At 40.7% G+C, this 21232-nt stretch overlaps 1 protein-coding gene across 2 annotated transcripts in view; it reads right to left on the minus strand.

Moving 5' to 3' along the window:
- Positions 1–20921, minus strand: part of syne1a (spectrin repeat containing, nuclear envelope 1a) — a 122563-nt gene extending 101642 nt beyond the window's left edge. The window contains exons 1-16 of one of the 2 annotated variants that reach the window (XM_085373384.1): positions 20837–20921; positions 18611–18672; positions 12768–12863; positions 12095–12178; positions 9623–9643; positions 8219–8311; positions 7083–7264; positions 6789–6985; positions 4513–4625; positions 4068–4106; positions 2819–2926; positions 2301–2438; positions 1729–1893; positions 1490–1602; positions 1106–1274; positions 775–871 (exon numbers count right to left, since the gene is read on the minus strand). In XM_085373384.1, the coding sequence (XP_085229510.1) occupies positions 775–871; positions 1106–1274; positions 1490–1602; positions 1729–1893; positions 2301–2438; positions 2819–2926; positions 4068–4106; positions 4513–4625; positions 6789–6985; positions 7083–7264; positions 8219–8311; positions 9623–9643; positions 12095–12178; positions 12768–12863; positions 18611–18672; positions 20837–20921 (1762 nt within the window). The remainder of the gene's footprint in view (positions 1–774; positions 872–1105; positions 1275–1489; positions 1603–1728; positions 1894–2300; positions 2439–2818; positions 2927–4067; positions 4107–4512; positions 4626–6788; positions 6986–7082; positions 7265–8218; positions 8312–9622; positions 9644–12094; positions 12179–12767; positions 12864–18610; positions 18673–20836) is intronic. The other variant, XM_085373385.1, reaches the window with a different exon arrangement.
- Positions 20922–21232: the final 311 nt, after the last annotated feature.

A 21232-nucleotide genomic window follows, 5' to 3' on the forward strand; every position in this document is an offset into this window, starting at 1 on the left:
AGTACCCTAACCCTTTTCCTTATTTTTCTCAGGCAGCCAATCAGAAACCACGATGCTAATTACAGTACCAGCAGGACCTGCTGCATTTCATTTGTGGGGTCGACCAATCAAACCTCAGATGTCCTGATTTCTCACCACACCTCACTTCTCTGCTCTGCATACCCTAAAGCAATGCAACCCTGAAACCTAATGAAACCAACAAGCTAGCTCAGTTTGCGCCCAGAGACCTGCAGAAGTGGAGCAGCCCCCCAACTAGCAAATGGGGTCGTATTCCCCACTGAGAGCAGAGAGTGGAGGAACCTCATTTAGCTGTAGCCTGCAGACTCTCCTCCTCTATCAAATTGTGAAACCAGTCAGGGGCAAACTGAGCTGCTGGCAGGGAAAGCCTCATTGGTTAGTGAGTTGTTGAAAAGGGAAATAAAGTTGAAATATAGTGAACAATTGAGAGATACTGATCTCAGCCAGGATACACTGGAAGTATCAGATCAATTTCAGATTAAAGTTCCATTAAAAGGATGAGAATGCATTGGAAATGTGACATAATAATGATGTTCCCAATCAATGAGCAGGACTGCTTTAATGCATTGTTGGACATTTTATGTGATTCTGACATCATCGCAATAAAGCGCCTTTCAGATTACTGTCTGGCAGGATATTGATAAACATTTCCCAGACTTCCCGGGAGAATTACTGAATTACTTTATTATAAGAAAGTGATAGGATAATAAATGCTTATATATACATATAGTAAATATTACACCTTGAGCTACTCACCTGAGCTGTCAGCACTCACATAGGCCTCTGCAGACAGTTTCAGAGACTGGAACAACATCTCATAGTTTTCAAAGAAACGCTGCTTCTCCACAAATGACTGATGAAGACAGATTCCAAAAGAAAATGTTATTAGATGTGAAAAGCATCTTAACAGATACACAGAAACAGAACTAAATATCTTATACATGTGCTATGTAATGGTAACTATCCTTCATCAACCAATAATTATTATACAATATACAAAAATTAATTCAAAATTAAAAATCCTTTCCACATAAGCATGCAGGTGAACCCTGAAGATCAAACTACACAAATCAGAGACTGAGCTTACGATATAGCTGTGAAGCATCAGTTCCACAGATTCCTGTTGACCATATTTGATGATCCAGGACTTTAGTTTGGACTCAGCCAGACTGAGGAAGGCCTGCATGTGATGTTTGTTCTCCAGAAATTCCATTTTTGCTAAGTGGATGCTAGAAGATGTAGAGATAAAGTTCATCCTAAAAAAGACACAGTTCATACAGGGACATCAGACCTATACCTCGACCTTCTCATACTGCTGCTTTCCCAAAAAGCAAGGTTGTGAAAAAAAACACACCGACTGAGGTGCCAAATTTCTTTCAAATAATCTGTTCTTATCAGAAAAACATTACCACGAAGAACATTAATTTTGTATTCTGCACTTTCAAGAGAGACTAGCAGGAGTTTTGTTTACCTCTCAGCCATGTCTTGGAGCTGGTCTGGGGGAACAGGCACTCCATCAACACTTCTGTCTTTATGGATTCTCTGAAAGACCTGCTGGTGACTTTCCAGGCTCTTCAACACATCCTGTGCAGAGTACACCGAGTAAAGATATGAAAACAGACATAAAAATGTATTTATACATTCTGTGTTCATTCTAATAGTATGTTTGATTCTCACACTCTATTGTGCTATGTATGGCTCTGCACTAACCTTGTGCTGCTCCAGAGCTCTATGCACAGTGCTGGCTGTGATATCATGTGCCTGCTGGATGGTTATCTCCTGCCGCAGAGCTTCCTCGGCCTCATGCAGCCATGCTCCCACTGTGTCCAGAGGAGCTGGCAGAGACCTATCCAGCTGAAGATGCCAGTCCAGTAACTAAGATGGATAAAAACAGACGATGTCTCCTGAAATAATGACCTCATCACACAAATAATTTAATTTTTAATTTCTATAAAAAAAAAGAAGGAGACACTAAGTCATCAGCTCTTTATAAAAAACACAACTTGTGTTAGCCCAAATAAGGTAAAAGGAAATAACCTTAAACGATAAATCATCATACAAGCTTAAAAAATGGCTGATTCTCAGAGTTGCTGGCAAAGCACAAAATAAATTCAAATTATGCCTTCTGAAGTCCTTATGTATGAATTAGAACATTGTAAACACTCCATCGACCTCCAGGAGTAGCTTTAAATATCTTTAGATATCACTTTTTCTGAATGGAAAAAAAATGCTCTGTGTACAATTCTGAACAGGAGGCGAGTGGGTAATCCCGCTGCTCTCACCCTTTTGGAGATCCTTTCCCAGGCCTGTTTGACCAGAGCCTGATCCACAGTCAACATCCCATCCCTCTGAGTAGACTGCAAAGCTCCCTCCACCTGCTTCCTCCTCATCTCCAACTGGACACGCAGACTTTTGAACAGCTGAAAAGCAAAAATCATTGACTCACAGCTCTTTATCCTCGATAAAAGGATGATAATGAGTGTTCTCTCCCTCACAGGTCATACCCTTTTCCCATTTGCATCTTATCAGATCCTCATATGTTCTACCTTTAAAAACTGTCCCTCTATCTGGCTTTAGACTTTCCGAGCTATGCAATGACAATGAGGATATCCCACATGCTGCTGAATATGGAATGTATCCCGAGGCTTGGTGGAATAAGCCAGATTGACTGAAAATATGACGGCTGCTGCCTGATCCCCACAGTCTAATACCACTGATTAAGCTAATAATAGGAGCGTCTGTGCCCAGTGTGCCCAGTTTAAACACACCCCGCCACAGACACACACACACTCACACTAACCTGGTACTGCTGAGCAAGACTGCCCTCAGTCTCCTGAGCCTGTATTGCATCTCTCTCCAGCTGGTCGAGCCACATCCTGAGCTCCCTCAGGCTCTTTCGCTGCTCTCTCTAGGTGGCCGGGATCATGCAGGAGTGGCAGAGTGAACGAGTAGGAGATTGGGAAATAAAAGAAAAGAGGACAGTGCACCCAAAAAAAGGAGGAAAGAAAAGAAGACAGAGTGGAAAAAGTGATTGACCGGGATGAAAAGAGGAAAGAAGGGAACAAGAAAGCAGAGCATGCACGGTTAAACATGTGTTCCCCTAATCCTCTGTGTCTCCCTGCAGGACAAAACGTCAAAAACCCACAGCTGCCAACAACACTCAGCTTAGACAGGGTACTTTGTCTAAGACCCCCTACGAACATTTCATTGGATTTTAAATAAGCATGACGATAATGCGATGCTGCTAAAAAGCTTGTGCGATAGACCATTCCGTTTGAGAGCTGTTCAGTCTGAATCTATTCACTTGTACCACCCCTCCTGAAGGAAGCCCCAACTTTATTCTCTATGACAGCTCAGAACATGGAAGTAGATCAAGTTAATTCTAAAAGGAAACAGTCTGCCATATTTTACTCACCATCATTCTCTAAATATTTTCTACCCAAGTGTTTATGCTTCTGTTTATTTTTTAAATTCACGCTTTGTCACAGCTAATTAATCTCCCGTGCAAACACCAGGCAGTAAGGAAGAACAAAAAACCCTATCGGTGCTGTAAAACAGCAAAACACGGTGTGACATACATCTGGACACAGCAAACAATAAAAAAGGCCAACCTCTATTCACAAGCTTTCCATCAAATATGCTGTATCAGTGCACACTGCCGATGCCAGAGGCCTTCATTGTCATGCTAATGGGACCGAGAGCCAAAGCGCTCAGTGGTAGCATTCATAAATGGTAATATCACATCTTATTATATTGGACTTCCTTCCGTTATCATGGCTTAGAAACCCCGCGGCCCGAATATCACATCAGGTTAGATAAAGAGCCAATATTAGGATACAGGCTTTATTTTGACATGAAAAATCAGTGTTTAATCCCATTCTTACAAAGTACAGTAGGGACTGATACAGCAATCCAATAGAGGAGGCAGAAAAATGTGCTTTAATCAAATTTATATGGAAACCATGAATGATCATGGGTGGTAATTGCATTGTGTTGGAGGAAATTATTGAAAACTCTCCCCTGGGAACCGAAGTGGCTAAATAACCTACCTCCAACATTTCCTCTATATCCCGAGGTGCAAGATCATGCTGCAGAACAGAGTCCAGCACAACAACCACAGGAAAGCAGTCACCATACAAACGCACCAGAGAAGAAGACAAAGAGCAACACAAAGAGAGAAAGATGTACAAAAACGAAACACAGAACAGACAAGACACTGCAGCAGCTCGTTTCAACCTACTTTAAAAACTAGATAGCTTCAAGTCATTAAATAAGAGATTTTAACTAAATTCTGAATCAATTAAATATAAAATTAGACAAGCAGATTTTTCTTTTCCCCCTGAACCTTGAACATTGCACTTTGATAGCTCAAAATGATTATAAATAATACACATACAAACATACAAATACATATACAAAAGACAAACATTCACTATGCAGAAAGAGAGAAGATGATCACAATGACAGGCTATCGAGACCGAGACAGCCGGTTACCTCTACTTGTAGCTGTCCCTCGGAGCCGCTCTGCTTTCGTTCTGGAAGATGCTTCAGGAATTGGGCTACATATGTCATGACAGATTTCTCATCTGGCTTTTCTACGTCGACATCTGAGACGGGAACCAAATAAATAAAATCAGAAGTCAAATAAGCTGGCTGTAAATTCTTCAAGTTTTCTCATAGAGAAAAATATCAGCCGCTGATAAGAATCAGCTTGACTGAAGGAGACAAGCGGGCATCTCAAATAAAATCAATTTTCACCATTTCAGATCAGTGTCCAAGTTTTGTTTGGGGGTTCCGCCATGCTGGATCTCATGGCCTAATGCACCTTAATTATGCTGATGTCAAGCTTGATTTGCTGGAGTACATTTTGAAGGGCAGGCATGAAGGGGAGCAGATGGTGTCTGGCAGTGAAAGTGAGATGCACATCTGATGCAAGGACTGACCCAGTATTGTACAGTATTTCTATTCTCTAAAACTTGCCTTGCAAACATTTCCGACAGTATTCATGCCCCATGGTAGGCAACTGTCTCCTCAGTCTTGTGTCTAGTTTAACTTCCCCCTTGTTATCTCGTCATCTTGATTTAACTGAGCTGTATTTTGGTATCCTTCTGTTTCTACTCTCCTTGATTACCTTCATGCGTATAAATAGTCCTGTATGGTTTCTTAGTCTTTGTCATAACATTTGTTTACCTGTCCTTCTGTTCCCCCTGTCTGTTTTCAAGAAGCTTTTTAGGAATATGTTTTATATTTTAGACATTTGGGGAGGACTACTTTTGGGTCCTTCTCCTGCAAATCGTAACAGAAATTTGGGTTTAATGAGTAAACATCCCCTTGTACTGGTGAAAGCCGGGGTGGTGGTGACATTGAAACACCACGCAGCAGAGGAAGAAGCATGTTAGAGGAAGAAACAAGACATTTTTCAGCTTAGGATGTGTTTGGTATATGTAGGTGTATAATGCACCATGGCTTCAGTGGACTGCCTATCTGCCTCTTTACTGCATTAATCTGTATTTTGTAGCAGAGAGAATCCAGTCAGCGACCTAAAATATTATTTTAGGTCGCGACCAAATTTTTTAATGGTGCGACTAAAAAACATATTAGGTTGCACCGGTGCGACCAACTGTTTGAGTAACAAAAAAATAAATAAATACTCTGCAACTCCGAACGTCTCCGTGTGGTCAACAGCAGACACACATTATGCCCCTATCGTGGTCTAAACCAATCAAAGATAGTCAGGGGCGGGACCTCTCTGATTGATCGTGGTCCAGATATTCATGTAGTCCGTGTGTATGTTTGAAAGTGCAGGGCAGGTGGATAGAGAGAGGTGAGTAGCTTGAATAAAGCGATATCGATTCATTAAATCCTGAATCGACTTTTAAATATAAATGTCTTTTTCCAGGTAATTTTCTCAGGTTAAAGCTCACAAAACTATTTCAACAACCACCAAACAGCAAATGAGAGCAGGTTAACGGACTCCACACGGCATCGGGGCTGAAAGCCGACAGCTCACTGATTCTGATGTGTCAGGTCTGCGCTGTGTTTATGTCTTTTCTGCACTAGATTCTGAGCGGCCTCTCTCCAACCAAAATTCACTGAACCAGCAGCAAAAGAATCAACAAACTACGCTTCACATTTGATAAACATCGTCATGAATTCTCTCTTACTTTTGCTATTTTTTGCTCTACCACGATAAAAAAAAATCACACTTCATGCACAGCTCTCTCTCTCTCTCTCTATGTACTTCAAGAACAGTTTTCCATCTCAAATCGTGATAAATGCACTGCCCAAGTGTCCCCTCTCCCCATTGCCTTTCAGCGGCAGGCAGCAGCAAACAGGTGCTGGTCGTCAGAGGAGGCCGATGTGATGATTAAGTTTAACATTGTCTACAATATTGCCAAAGAGTGCCAAAGCACTTTAAGCACAAGCACAAGATTATTAGTTAATCATTTACAAATCAATATTGTCTGTATGGACAGCAATCCCGCCCCCCCCAAAAAAAGTGCACATGTGAAACTGCGGTGTTAAGTGAAGCGGTTGAAAAATTTGGGTGTGCCTAACTTTTGCACTGGTGCGCCTAAGAAAAAAATGTAGGCGCACCAGTGCAACCATGGCAAAAAGTTAGTCTAGAGCCCTGTTAAGACAATAAAAAGAAATAAAATACATAGTAATTTTATGCCTACTTGTAGGTTTGTTGCTGGTCAGGCTCAAGTTTGCTTTTGATAAACTTAATGACAGAGTCACTCTGAAATGCTACTGGAAATGTTATTTACCCTCTGGCTCAAGAAGCTGTGGAATCCCTAGCTCAGTCTCGGCCAACAAGAAGGCTTCATGAAGATTTTCCCGATTGGGCCTTCCCCATACTCGCTCCATGTCGACAAGATTAGGCCGGAGAGCATTGATTACCGCGAAGAATGCTAAACCAGTACGCCAGCTGGGGCCAAAGTCCCTCACCTCAAGGCTCAGACTTCTAGAAAGGACAGAAAATTACAAGGTCACAGCAGAGAAAAAACAAAACATAACCTACAACCTGCAGCAACACTTGACCATCAAATCAGACTTCATACTTGGTGGCTGTCTGCTGGACCCATCTCAGTAATGCCTTTCTGGCTCCACCCTGCAGAGGAGGAAGAGTCTTCTTTTTGACGGGTGGGCTGGTGATCTCAGTGCTGCTGGTGGAGCTGTCCAGTGAGGAGGTGCTGCTGGACACGGTATGGAGTGCTGGTAGGCTACTGGTTAACTCCTCAATCTGGAAGCAACAGAATACCAACTAAAGTCAGGCTTAGCCACAGTTAGTGATTCAACTGCGTTTCTCCCTGTTTATCATGCCCTGTGTTGCTCTGCTCTCCGGCTCCTTCAGGTTTGTTACTTTGGTTCTTAGTTTTTCCCAGTTTAGGTGTGCTCCAAGTTGTTTGCTTAATTATTAGATCTTGTGAGTGAGAATCTTTTCCTAACAACCTTATAAGGAATCGTGTCTGCAAATTAGCTGTGGCTTTAATCCTTGTATACATCAGCCACATTTTACTTAAATATTATTTTTTTATCTGTGGTATCATTATATCATACTTTATTTATTGAACAAAGCAAAAATTGTGAATCTGTACGAATAGAGTCAACGGACATATTTAAGCAAGCATGTAAATTATTATATTGGGAGCTCAGTCTGATAATATCCTATCAGGCCTGCGGATGAGCCACAGTTTCTGTTCCCTAAAGTCAGCAGACTCAGAAAATCCATAAATAAAACAAATCAATATGTCAGTAAGTGAAAGTGTACATTTACTAGTGCACTACATTTCCTTTATTGAATATCCTTATGTCTGATGGAGTAGCAGGCATTTATGTGTACTGATGCTGCTACCAGAGTGGAGTATTAAGTTCTGATTTATTCTCTGCATGTCTGAATTACCTGAGGCAGATGCTGTTTATTTTGAGTGTAAGTACTTTTAAAGATCAACTTATTTTTTATGTCCCTTAAGCTTAAATTGCTCATTTTTTTATATATATAACTAGAAAAATACACATCTGCTCTCTCTGCAAACTGGATATTCTCAGCCATGTTAGCTGTCAGGTTAAGGTTCTTGTGGTGAGCAAGTAGTAATATTCACATCATGTTTTTCTTCTCACTGTTTTTCAAAAAATAATGCTGAATTATGTGCATTGAATCTGATGATCTAATCGCACTAATGCTGCAAAAAGTTACCTGGAAATAGAGAATGATGGTCCACACCAACCCCAGGACAATAGATGGCCGTCCATCCACGATGTCTGTTGAGTTGATGTTCACCAACTTGATCTGTGTCCAAACGCAGCAGCATTAAACTACACTATTAGAAGGTCTAGATATTTCCAGATCGCAGACTAATCTATCATTTTTTACTATTACCCCAATAAGCTAATTTTATTCAGAAAGTTAACAATAAAGAGTGTAATGTACAAACACTGCCCAGCCAAAAAAAAAGCCAAAAAAAAAAAGCTCAACATCTGGATTTAACCAACCGAAAAAGTAAGCGCCATCCATAGGATTTAAGAAGATTCAAAGCGTTTATTGTCATGTGTACCAAGAAAAAGCATTTCTCTGTACAATTATATTCTTTCTCTGCTGTCCAATTGCTTGGGTGTAACTGATGCTACGACTAGCTTCTTGTTTCATAAACAACGATATCCTATCTCATGACTTAAACATTCATCCTCAAGAAAGAAATTATGTAGCTGGAAAAAATCTTGTTTGTGGTCAGAGATCACTTAAATATTTGGTGAAATCAAATATAATGAATAAATAAGTCTACTAGTGAAAGTAGAAGATTTTCCTTATACACAATGTGAAGGAAACTGATGGGATTAGGACTAAACAATTGTGCAGGGTAAAGAAAACCACTTATCAGTAGCTTTAGTTTAGTTGGGAGCAAACGGGTTGAACTCTGGAACAATGGAAAAAGTATTATGATTTGGGGTTGCTTTAGTTGGTCTGGTTCAGGAATGTTATGTGGCCAAAAAATACATGGGGTCAGCAGAATCTACTTAATGACCAGATAAATGTTTTTAAAGATCAAAATGGCAGGATTCAAAGAGGGCACCAGTGTGAAAGAGTTGTCCAGGGAGCATCATTTTCACACATGGGTTGATCACCACAGACTTTAAACCTTAACCCCATTGAGAATCTTTGGGATGTGCTGGAGAACTGATCAGACTCTTCTAACATCAATACAAGATCGTGGCACAAACATAATGCATTTATGGACAAAAATAAATATTAGGACATTCATAAGATTATCTAAACCATACCACAGCAATTAAGTCAAATGAAATAAAAGAGCACGTGACTTTTTGGCCAGGCAGTATGTTCAAGTCCTACTGCGATTGAGAATCTCTTTTTCAATAGAGTGATGTAAAAGATAAAAAGCTGCACGAATACTAACGTTACACACATTAAAGCAGGTGAACTTAACATCCAGATTGAGAACAAAACAGCCACAGGTTCAAGCTAATTTCAGTGCATCTTTAAGAGAAATCACATGTAATCATCAGAACTCCTGCATGCAGATGTTTCTGACACAATTTATCAACATCACAAAGAAAAAAGTAGAGCAATGTTATGAATACTGACCGGAGATCCTCTGTACGCAGACTGGAGGCAGATGGAGGTGGAACAGGAAGAGGAGGAGGGGGAGAAAGATAATTCATAAGTACTGGAGATGATTGAAAGCAAACGCCTGATTGACTGTGAAAAGGCAGATACTGTAGCATCTCTGAGGTGAGATAACTTGAGTGGTTGGCTGAGAGGAGAGATCTATCACTACTACACAGGCAACAGGGATTATATCCAGCAGAGATGGACACAGAGAAAGGGAGAAAGGGGCCGAGTGGAGCAAGAAACGAGAGAGAGAGGAGGCTGTATCTTGTGATATGATGAAGTATTGTATATTATCACATAGAGGGTTGTATTACTGAGGCGCCGCAGCACAACAGGTCATCTAATGGTAATACCTGCCACTCCACACATGTGAACAAGCATGAAAAACGAGATTGGGGGCAGACGAGGGCAACGTGGGGAACCGTGGGATAGTGACTGATAAGAACATATGCAATACATGGTGTTATATTAAAAAACACAGCAGGTTATCCTGGCAAATCAAAACAGTAATGCAAGGCTGGAGTGGTTAACAGAGGTATAGCGTGACCACACTGAAAACACACCAGTATAAAATGACAGCAGTAAGCATATACAGTAGCAGTAGTTGTGTTTCTTTGGATAAATTGTACTAAACTCTAAATAGCAAAACTAAAAAGTTGTGAAGCTGCGTAAAACGCTAACAAACTATCCATCCATTTTCTAAGTTGCTTATCCAGTTCAGGGTCAGGTAAACTGGAACCTACCCCAGATGTTTGCATTCAAGGTGGGGTAAACACTGGAGCGGTGACCTGTCCATCACAGGTAACCAATCATCTAAATTTATTATATTAATAACACGTCAAAGGCAACATGTTAAATCATGAAAACCAAATTCAACCATTTTTTTAATAATTTGACTATGAGTTCTTCTCTTATTGTTTAAATATTTGACACTCAGTTTTTTTACTCCTCGCCGTCTGTACTTTAGAAAGTCTCAATCTCTCCGTGGCACTCGTTTACATCCAATTATTACTCATTAAAATAATAATTTATTACTACATTTTTTTAAGAATCTTATTTCTATGTGCATTTTGTTGCCACAGTCCAAGGTTTTGTGAAACTTGTTGCTGGGATCGAAATCAAAATGAGAAAATGACCATGGTGGTGTTTACTACACCATCAGTGATGACCCCAAACCCTAACTCTTCATTCTAACAATTCAATTTAAGGGAGTCATGCACTGACTTGTGCAACTATCTCAGAGTTTCTTACAGGCTGTGGTATGTACTATGTACAGTTACAGCCGACATAACAATTTCAGGATCTGGCAACCCAACCCAGTCGTTTTCCCTAACCATAACCACAGCTTTCAATGACTAAACCCTAACCAGAGACTTTATTAACTAACCCTAATCACATGATCTGAATGCCTAATCTGTGTCAGTTAGAAATATGTTTTTTTATCCCTGACTGTCAAGAACAATGTTTTAAAAGAAGTGAAGGGAATATCGTCATAGGTTCAGGGTCATCACCGATGATTGGGGTCTGATTTTGCATCCAGTTTTCATTTACATTTTAGACAGCTTCTCTACTTTCCCAGAAGGGAGGCTTTACATCACAGGGTTTCAACAGTTTCCAAACATCAGTAAACATCATTACACCAGCAAACACTTACTTTCTATGACACAGACACGAGACACAATCGCGGAGCAGACATGGGCAATCTAAAGCAAAATGTAAATATGCTCTGTGTGTACATCAGCTTCACACACAGAGAGCATATTTACGTTTAATTTTCATCTCTCCGATTTACGCAGCAGAGTGCCCACTGATGTCTCATCTCCAGACAGCAGATTACTGGTTTAGGATTTACAGTTTTAACCCTGTCACACTCGAGGAAGACAAGTCAGTGTCCCCGCAGACGTCAGCTCATACTCATGGCTTTATTTATGTATATCCAAGGACGAGCCAGGCGACACTTTGAGAACATTTTACTAATCTCATGGAGGGGCAGTTGATGCATTTAGATGATTACATTCAAAACCATATTGAGCGTTTTTTCTGATGCAATTCTGCCAATGAAGCAGAGAAAAGGAATTTGCTAAGTGCTAATAACATGGAGTGCAGTAGGTGTAGTGGTAATCAGCTGAAGAGAGAGAGACATTCTTCTCCATCTCTTAGAGGGAGCCAAACAATTAAATGTAATGAAGTAGTTAAGACAGAATTACATTTAACAAACAAAGTCTTTGTGGAAATATAAATCGAGAGAATCTACTAATTTCAGAATACCCAAAGGATGTGGGAATGTGAAGACAATGAGAGGCGAGAAGGAAAGAGAAGCGGGTCACACGAGGTCAAGATTCAATATTTGCGCCCACAAGGCTCCAGATGAGCAGGGAGAGGAGCAGGAAGGTTAAGAAAAAAAGAGAGAAAAAAACACATAAAAAGAAGGCGGCGAACTCTTACCTTTCTACCCTCAAGGAATTTAAGAGCTGTACCAATGTTGGCGACCCAGTGGATCCTTTTTAGCTTCTTGCCCTGTTCACATGGCTGGAAGGAGAAGGGAGAACAATGGATATGGAAAGGAAGCAAGAGAGATATTGAGAGGGAAAGAAAACGGGAGGGTAAAATGTATCAGTACATGTATAAGAAATTAGCACAGTTTAAACAGACAATAAAGCATAGATGAAAAAAATATAGCATAAACGTTTTTGAAATAATGAGACTCGGAATTCCAATCAAAGACTATAAACAAACGGATCAATAGGACAGAGGCAGATTAGACCTTAGGCAGTATTGGTCAAATGTAATCCTCAAGCCGTGTGTGTCTTTGTCTGTGTTTGTGAACTCTGATCTGTCCTTGTTAATCTGGGCTTTCCCACTCAATTCAAACATCCTAATAAAAGTCAGTCAATAGGCATTTCCATATAATTCTGGCTCATTTCACATTCACTGCATTAAGTCTGCAGCCCACTGGACAAACAAACATTCAAAAATTATTGTATTTCTCTTTTATTGCATCAGCCTGAGCCGGTTCAGTGTGAGAAAGTAGAAAATATAATCCAGAGAGATCAGAGGAGAGGACGTGTTTGAAGCTTGTAGCCAAATCCCATGATGTAGAAATGACCCACAGGCTCACCAGCTTTTGTCCTGAAAGGACTTCCAGCAAGGCCAGCAGCATCACACCATCTTTTATGTCCTCAAAGAGATCGGTCATCACCAGGGGAGGGACATGCTACAGAAGAAAACACACACATCATATGAAATAAGTAAACTTAAGTGCAATGCTTAAACTAGAAACATTGTGGTTTTTAACATTGAGAAAGACTTGAAAACACTCGTCTGAAGGCAGGTGCATACTTTATAATAACACAATTTTTCCAGGCAAGATATTTCTAAACAAGCGACTGAATTTATGTAACTGTTTGTGCAAAAAAAAAAAAAAAAAAAGAGGGGGGGGGGGGGGATCACTGTTTATATAAGTGTTTCATGTCACACAAAGCTTTCCCAGTTTTCTTGGAATGCAAAGAGTCAGGATTACAGAGCTAATAGGTCTAGCAATGTACAGAAAACTTTGAGGTAAGAAGTATTTTTCTGCACATTATCCCCCACAAAGCTGCATAGTGCATACATAACCCTAACATAATACATATGTTAAACTGTAAGACATTCATTTAAACTTGTGGGACATGGATAAAGGAAATCTTCATAAAAAAACTGTGCTAGGAGCCCAAACAGAGTCTGGTGGTGCCGTGTATTACTGACAGCTGGATTCATCCATAAGCGCCGGCTCAGAGGACTCTGAACGGCTTCTTCAAATCCTAAAATATGCTGATGATTTCAAACTGTATCCTTCCCATTGACTTCCTCCCTGACCTGACACAGACTTCCAGACTTGAGGAAATCCACATATCTCAGTTTTTCGCCGCCGCCACATCAAGGATTTCTCTTAAAGCACAGTCACATGCTGGGGCTGAGGAGAGCTTTAGAGGGGAGGGGGAGCTTTCAGACGAGCGAACCATTCACAGGGAGATTAGCAGCAAAGGGAGTGAGTGAAGAGAGGGAAGGCAAAAAGTAGAGATGTGCGCAAGAGTGTGTGTGCAGCCAGAGTGAAAATATATGTACAACCCCAACAAAGTGAAAATGAGAGAGGGGTTTAATTGAGTAGAAGGAGTGGCAGTGAAAAACATGACAGAGGCAGAGAGAGACAGGACACTAACCTCACGTCTTTCAAATTTAATTAGCAAACGCAGCAGCGCTTCTCACTAATTCCTCTTCTAACGTCGTTTCATGGCTTTGGATATTAGGGTTTTCAGACAGCACTTGTGCCCGTATCATAGCCTGACAGAAGAAGCACTTAAAAAAGATCCCATTCAGAGGGATAAATTATACCATGAGCTAATTGAAGCCAAATTTACCTATTTGTTCATTATAATCCCAAAGCTAATGAGGAAATTTCAGACTAATTACAAAAAAAGAAAGTAATATTCATTCCCTTTGCTCGGCAACATGCGGTAAAAAAAATAAATCACGAACTTAATGAGCTAATTACACATGAGCGTCTGGGTCGTAATTGATTGTGAGCAGAGGAGTTTGAGGATGTGCGTCTGTCTGTGCTCTCTTGTTATTCCCCTGGTACATTTGACTGGATCCCAAAAGATCAACAGCATGAAAGACACAGAAGGGGGCAGAAACAAAGAGAACACTTAGAGGTTTCAGTTTGAGCTGCAATACATCCAGTTTGAAGGGACAATAAAAACTTGAAGCCTATTGGCAAAGTCTTTTTAGGATGATGGTATTCTGACAGGGAATTATTGGCACATAAAATCACTCATGTAGAAACATTTCAATTAAAATCATGCAGGACTTGTGCAAAGTCAGCACTGTCATCTCACAGCGACGGGGTTGTGGGTCTAAATACATTGGCTGGGGCCTTTCTTGTTGTCATTATCAACTGTGCTGCTGACCATGTGGAGTCTTACAGGATGCAGAAATGTGGAGGCAAACCGAGCAATCTTAAATGAACTGTTTATTGGCTGGTTGCAATAATCCAAAAAGGGGAACATCAAAAAAATAAACTACAGAAACAAAAGGTTGAACCAACACTGGGGCAAGGAGAACAGACACTGATCAAAGACAAGGAGAGAGAGCGTCTATATACACACAGAAGAGCAATCGGGGAAGTGGAAACAGCTGGGGACACAGCTGTACTAAATCGCAGTAGACGAGACGATGGAAACAAACTAAGCAAAGGACAGCTCTAAAAATAAAACAGGAAGTGGGACAACTAAAAAGAAGGACTAACATACATTTTGGACTTTTAAATATATTTTCATGAATTTACAACTTGTCGAGCAGATAAAGACCTCATCCTTCACCATTCATACTAATATGTAATAGACAAACAATTAATGTCTCTTTTTAATTTAAATGCCTGGAGTTTTTTTAATGTGTTAACAGAAAAATAAATAATAAAAACGATTCACTTTATAATTACAGGGCAATTTAGGCAATAAGTTACCAGAATTTTTCTGTAATTTTACATATTTACTTCTTAGAGTTTAAGCCCAAAGAGTCATGCTGGCACATTTCCTGCATTTAATACAACAGTTTTCTTTATCATGAAGAAAAACAGAGATACTGTTGAAATAACACTTTTTTATATTGAGACATCTCAGGGATTAAATGTGTAGTTAAACATCTTTACACTGATACAAATTGTTGTTGTTTTTTTACCTGTCTGACCCACTTAAAATCAAAATGGGTTGTATGTGGTCCACAATGTAAAACAAGCTTGTATGACTCCTAAACACAAGTATGAAATGAAATGAAATGAAAGAAAGCAACACTGCCGTTAAAAAAATAAAAATAAACACAACTTAACAATTTAAGAGGACACCACAAGCAGAGTTAGCTGATTGAAATTTTTAATACTTTGAAAAACATAACAGCAGCTTAGTTAGCTGAAGCACATGCCACATGCCATGATTTGCTGTCTCTGAACTTCATGTGCACGGGATGTATCACCCTCTCCCCTCGCTCTAACCCGAGAGTAAACACCAAGAGAGGAGCTGGGAGCTTCATTTCTCTTCCTTCTTTAATCTCAAAGAACACTTGCTTCACTGATGGCTGAACTAAAGCTGTTTTCCCGGGAAAACGCCTGAAAGACGACGAGACCTCCGCAGTTCACACTGGCCACTCTGTAATTAAGCTTTAACCTTCTCAGAAAGGATTTGTCAGAGTGGAAATTTGGGGTCCGCTGACTGAAACCCCTCCACATGTGTCACTCCACGACCGGGTGCAACATAAAATACACTGTGAGGAGAGCAATTTTGCAAGTTGAGTGTGACTGCTGTGTGGGTCTAAACGACATCAACCTTTATCTAAATGAAATGCACCCCCTGGAAAAATACTTGCAGCTCTCTTATAGTTCATATCTTTGGCGAGTTAATCTGGTGAACTAATGAGAGTCATTCATCTTCTGTATAAATTACCAGCTCCAATACATCCCCTCTCATAGAAAGTCTTTGTCGGAGCCCGTAAGACTTCTTTTGTTATACCTGTGGAGTAGTAAAGTGAGGGGGAGGGCGGTGATAGCAAAAGGAAGCCCTCATGCTATGGCTCAACTCACCTAACGATTAATCACATACCTTTAGGCGGTGAATTAAAGACCTGTGATAACTGGAGTGGCCTAATCATCTGCATAGCCAAGGGCAGGATTTATCCCTGTGAGAGTAAAGCTAAACCAACTGTTAAAGCTTCTCTGTCTTCTATCCTCCTGTCTCACTTTCACACTACTTTTTGCGTATGATTAGCTATTCTTGTGATAGTGAGTCCATAAGATACCACATAATCTCTACTAGTCTGCAGAATGATGACTTCCAGAAATGGCTCTCTTTATTTTTTGCACCACCTTTAAGTTGGTGAACCTTTACCCCCTGCTCATCACAACGCTCTTTGAAAATTCACCAAGCCGCTATGACAGCCAAGACATTTTTAAGACAAATATAGGCCAATCAGTATCACTATGGTAACGTCAGGCATCAGGTGGAAGTGTAAGCAGCTTCCTGATGAGCGAGGAGAACATCACATACGTAATTTGATCAAGTCGGCAGAGGGAAAAGCATGAGGAACAAATATGGTTTTCTCTTCCAGTGGAAGTGTGATGGTATGACTAATCTATTAATTACCCGAATCCATTAATTAAGGCAAATTTAAATGGAATTTTAATGAAGTCTCCGGGATCTTTGTTGGATCAGTTCATTGAGTTTTTAGTGCATGAGTGTTGATATAGCAAAAATGATCTTTTTCCACTTTAGGTTAAAAGATTAGTTAGACATCCGGCCTTCTTGCTGAAAGCTATGTGAGGAAATAAATGCCAATCTTTGGCTCTTAGAGTAAATATAGAAGTAGGACAAAGCAACAACCTCGGGGATGAAAAATGAGCCCATTGCTGAAGTGTCAAAAATTACAGCCCTGTGAATGGCCACTTGAAACTGCAAAAAGAGGTCAGTCTCCCTGGACTCCTGTGTTAAAAATGGTCAGCTTTAGACAGCTAAGGTTTTTTTTTTTACGTCCACTTATTTATTTATTTTAGAAACCACCTGGTTTAACTGTGTTTGTAAATGTATTAAAATTAAGACACTGGCTGCTTTGGCACTGTCTCCTAGGCTTCACATCCCTGAATCGATACATATCTGGACTTTTTTTACTGTCTGAAGAGGAGGGATAGTGGATATATTGAGCAAAGGATGCTGAGAATGGAGCTGGCAGAGAAGAGGAAAAGAGGAACCTCAGAGAAAGTTCATGGATATAGTAAAGGAGGACATGCAGAGGGTTGGTGTGGCAGAAAAGGATAAAAAGGATAGATGATCTGTGGTGATCCATAAAAGGAGAAGCCAAAAAAGAAGATAAGCTACTAGATCTACTCATCTACATATTTATAATGCAAATGTGGGATATGTGTTCATTTTCTCAATTTACTCATCTGACCAAAAAAATGTTGAACTACCCCCTCAAAGCTTCGTGGGAATGCCTCTCCAAAATGTTCAATCACAATGAAATAACAAAGGGACTGCAGCTCTGGTCAACTGCAGGCTTGATAAATAAAGTATGTGGTTATACCTTGAATCTTATAAAAAATTCACAGCATTTAAATATTGGGCTGTGTGTGTGTAATTTTCTGCTGGCACAGTCCTGAGACGTGCTTATTTAATATTACGTCACGGTTTATTCCCTTCTGAGTGCTCTTCAAATGAATTTTCAGCTCCACGTCACCGCAGTTCAAGAACTCCACAGCTGTCGTAATCAAATAGGGAACCTTGAGAGGAGCGTCACTGATTGGAGTAACACTTAATTGTGTTGCACTGTGCCATATTTGCCTTGTCTGCCCATTCCTGACATACCATTTAAGCATTAATGAGCGAAACTGATGAGCCTAACGTAGTATAATGCAATAATTACAGGCCCCTCAGCATGCAGTAGCATCAAATGTGTTTGTTTACTATAAGGCAAAGACATATTGTCCACTGAGTGGACAAATGAAGAGCATGCTTTAATGAAAAACTCTTATCCTAAACAATCTAAATTGGCCCATATTGAGATAGCGAGATTACTAAAATGTAAATTAATGACTCTAGCTTGCAGGGGAAAAAGACATACAGTGTATTAAATGCTGTAATATGAAATAGATAATTAGAGTGAGAGTAAATCCTTGCTAGTAGCTATATGAAACTGACAGAATAACAAGGAGCAAAAAAATCATGCAAGAATGAAGGACCGTGTGTGGTCTGAGCTGGAACAAGCAGTCCCATGACCAGCTCTTGGAAAATGTCAGCGCATGCACACAGGATGTAGTAAAGTCACTCACAGTGGAAAAACATGGAGATCGGGGAGTTTTAAAACAAACACCAGCACCAGCTTTTGTGTAAATGGATAACACAATGCTGGCACTAGCAGGGAAACACAACCAGACTTTCTTACCTTTGCCAAGTGGGAGTTGATCCATTTTGTGAATGTCCTTTTCTGCACTGCTTCCTGCTCATCTGTAAATCAGAGCCCAGAGCATCACTATTAGTCATGCGCAATAATAAACAAAGAAAGGATTAAAAACACAATCTTCTCATTGTTTATTGTGAGAGTCGCTTGGGTTTCTGATGCTGGATGGCTGCCTCTTGTTATCTCTGATAATCTTCCTGTCTCTCTAATGTGTCAGTCACACCAAATCATACCTTACACTAATGTACAAAGAGAAGGCATTTGACATTTACAGATGGCATTTTCATTATCTGAACTCCTCTTGCTGAGGACAGAAAATTGTGCTCTCGAAAATGCCCTTTAAATGATAGGAGGCCGGTGGTTCTCCCTCTTATCTGCCATGTTCTAGTCATTTCTGAGTACAGTTTAAACATGAAATCTGGTGCTCTGTTCAGGGCTGTGATCAAAATACACAAACGCGACATTACCCCAAATGCATTGGTCTTGTTTATGGCAGCTAACGTAATGAAGGCCCTTTTGGAAAGACCCAATCAATAGTATACATGTCTGCTGACAATGTCCCCTAAAAAGGCACTTAACCTGAATGAGAAAACCTAATAAATCAAGCATATATACAATTTTCTGTGCATTTATAGTATGAAAGTGTGTGTGTTCTGCTGGATTTTTACCAACTAATGTATAGTTTATTCTTCGTGATATCTTGTGTCAGCAAAATTCAATGTTATGTGCAACCCATGTATTAAAAAAATTGAACATGAATGAGGTTATCTCAGAGAAATTAATGTGCAGCTGCTACACTTATACCATTAGAGTGTACAAAACCACACAATCTACCTGGGATTCAAAGCATCCCATCACGCGCATGCAACTGATGTTTTTGTGTGTCCCGTCTTTGCTGCAGAGCAATATCCTTGAGATAAGCACGTTATCAGCGAGAAAGGACGTCTGACACAGTGCCTTCCTCTACCTTAATGAAATATGCTGACGCCTTGATTGCACTCAAGTTGGTTAGTGTGTCACTGGGTGCTGCGGACAGACGCTAAAGGGAAGAGGTGTGTCTGTGTCTGAGGGAAGGTACCTTTCATACATAATGCATATACACTCACACATAGTCATACGTGCCACTGAGCAGCTTCCTGCTCTACAAATTAATCTTTTGATTGGGTCCAAGAGTAATCAAATATTGATGGGCGGTAATATTGGATGAGAATGGGGAAAGATGTTCCCTCCCTCCACATTCTTGAGCAGGAACATGCGTGACGGAGAACAGGCCTGCATGTGCGTGGTGCCAGCCTCTCAGTCTCAGGGACGAGGTGACTTTGAACCTGCCGCACAAACGCAGTCACTCTTAAGCACACACGCTCATCTTCTTTCAATATAACAATGGGAAACAGCCATCCTTTGCAGCAGCATTTTAACACACTTGATTACCTTCTGTATCACTTGTCTCATACGCAGTCCCTGATTTCTCACAGCGAAGATCACCTTAACAAATTATCATTGATATAGTCAAGGAAAAGAATGCAAACTTGGTGCAAACAAAGAGACCAGTTGTCAGACATCTCAGAGTATTTCCTTTCTTCTCAACAGTATAGACTGATAATGTGATTTATCCAGAGACAAGCTGGCAGATAGAATGCTGAATATGTGATATCCAAATGAGCAGAGAGGCAGATAGCCACAGGGTCAGACAGAGAGATAAGGAATCAAGCATTTTGACAGTCAGCCCTCTGTGCTGTGACACCTGCAGTGAGTTGTTACTTGTCTGCTGGGTATGCTTGTTTCACCAGCTGTAGACCTCCACACACACACACACACACACACACACACACACACACACACACACACACACACACACACAGGCTCACTCGCTGACTCCGCCAGTGTGGAAACGCCCCCTTCAGACGTCTGCCCATTTCACTTTATTCACACACTCACAGCTTTGACAAAAAAACAAAAGCATCCTTCAGGGAACTCTTTGGAAGAAAACTGCACTGCAAAATGCACACAATCATTCATAGTTATGCACACACACATACACATATGTCCAGCAGGCACGTACGGTCCATGCTGCAGTGCCGTTCTAAATCACACACCCTACACACATGCAAAAATACACATTTTGTGCACTTGCTTTCTTTTTGGAGTCTCTATCTGTCTCAGCAGGACACACACATGCACACAGCCGCGCACACAAACTGCCCCACTTACCCCGGAGGTATTGGTAGAAGCCCGCCACCAGGTTGAGGGATGTGTTCTTTTTCGGGGAGGCTTCGCCCCCTACTTGCCGTGCCATCTTGTAATCCGGATTATGCCTCAATTTGTGCTTGTTTCATGGGGGCACTGAGAGGACATCAACGACCACCTCTGGGAGAGGTAACACTTGCCCTTGCTCCTGCCCTTGTTGCCCACCCCCCTTTTTTTCGGGGGGAGGTGTCTTTAAAGAGCTCCCTGAAGCACCGGACCTCCTGGGATGACAGCAGTGGAACTGTTGCGCTGAGGTAAAACAGGGAGGAAAGAACCACCCTCTTGTTTCGCCTGTCGCCCTTTACGTTTTGCCGTCCTCTGTCCTGTCCTGCAGTAGCGGGCTGCAGACTCAGTCAGACT

Source organism: Diplotaxodon limnothrissa, linkage group LG15 (genome assembly GCF_057381915.1).
Source record: "Diplotaxodon limnothrissa isolate DT_005_m linkage group LG15, D_limnothrissa_male_GT1.1, whole genome shotgun sequence".
Classification (NCBI taxonomy): Eukaryota; Metazoa; Chordata; class Actinopteri; order Cichliformes; family Cichlidae; genus Diplotaxodon; species Diplotaxodon limnothrissa.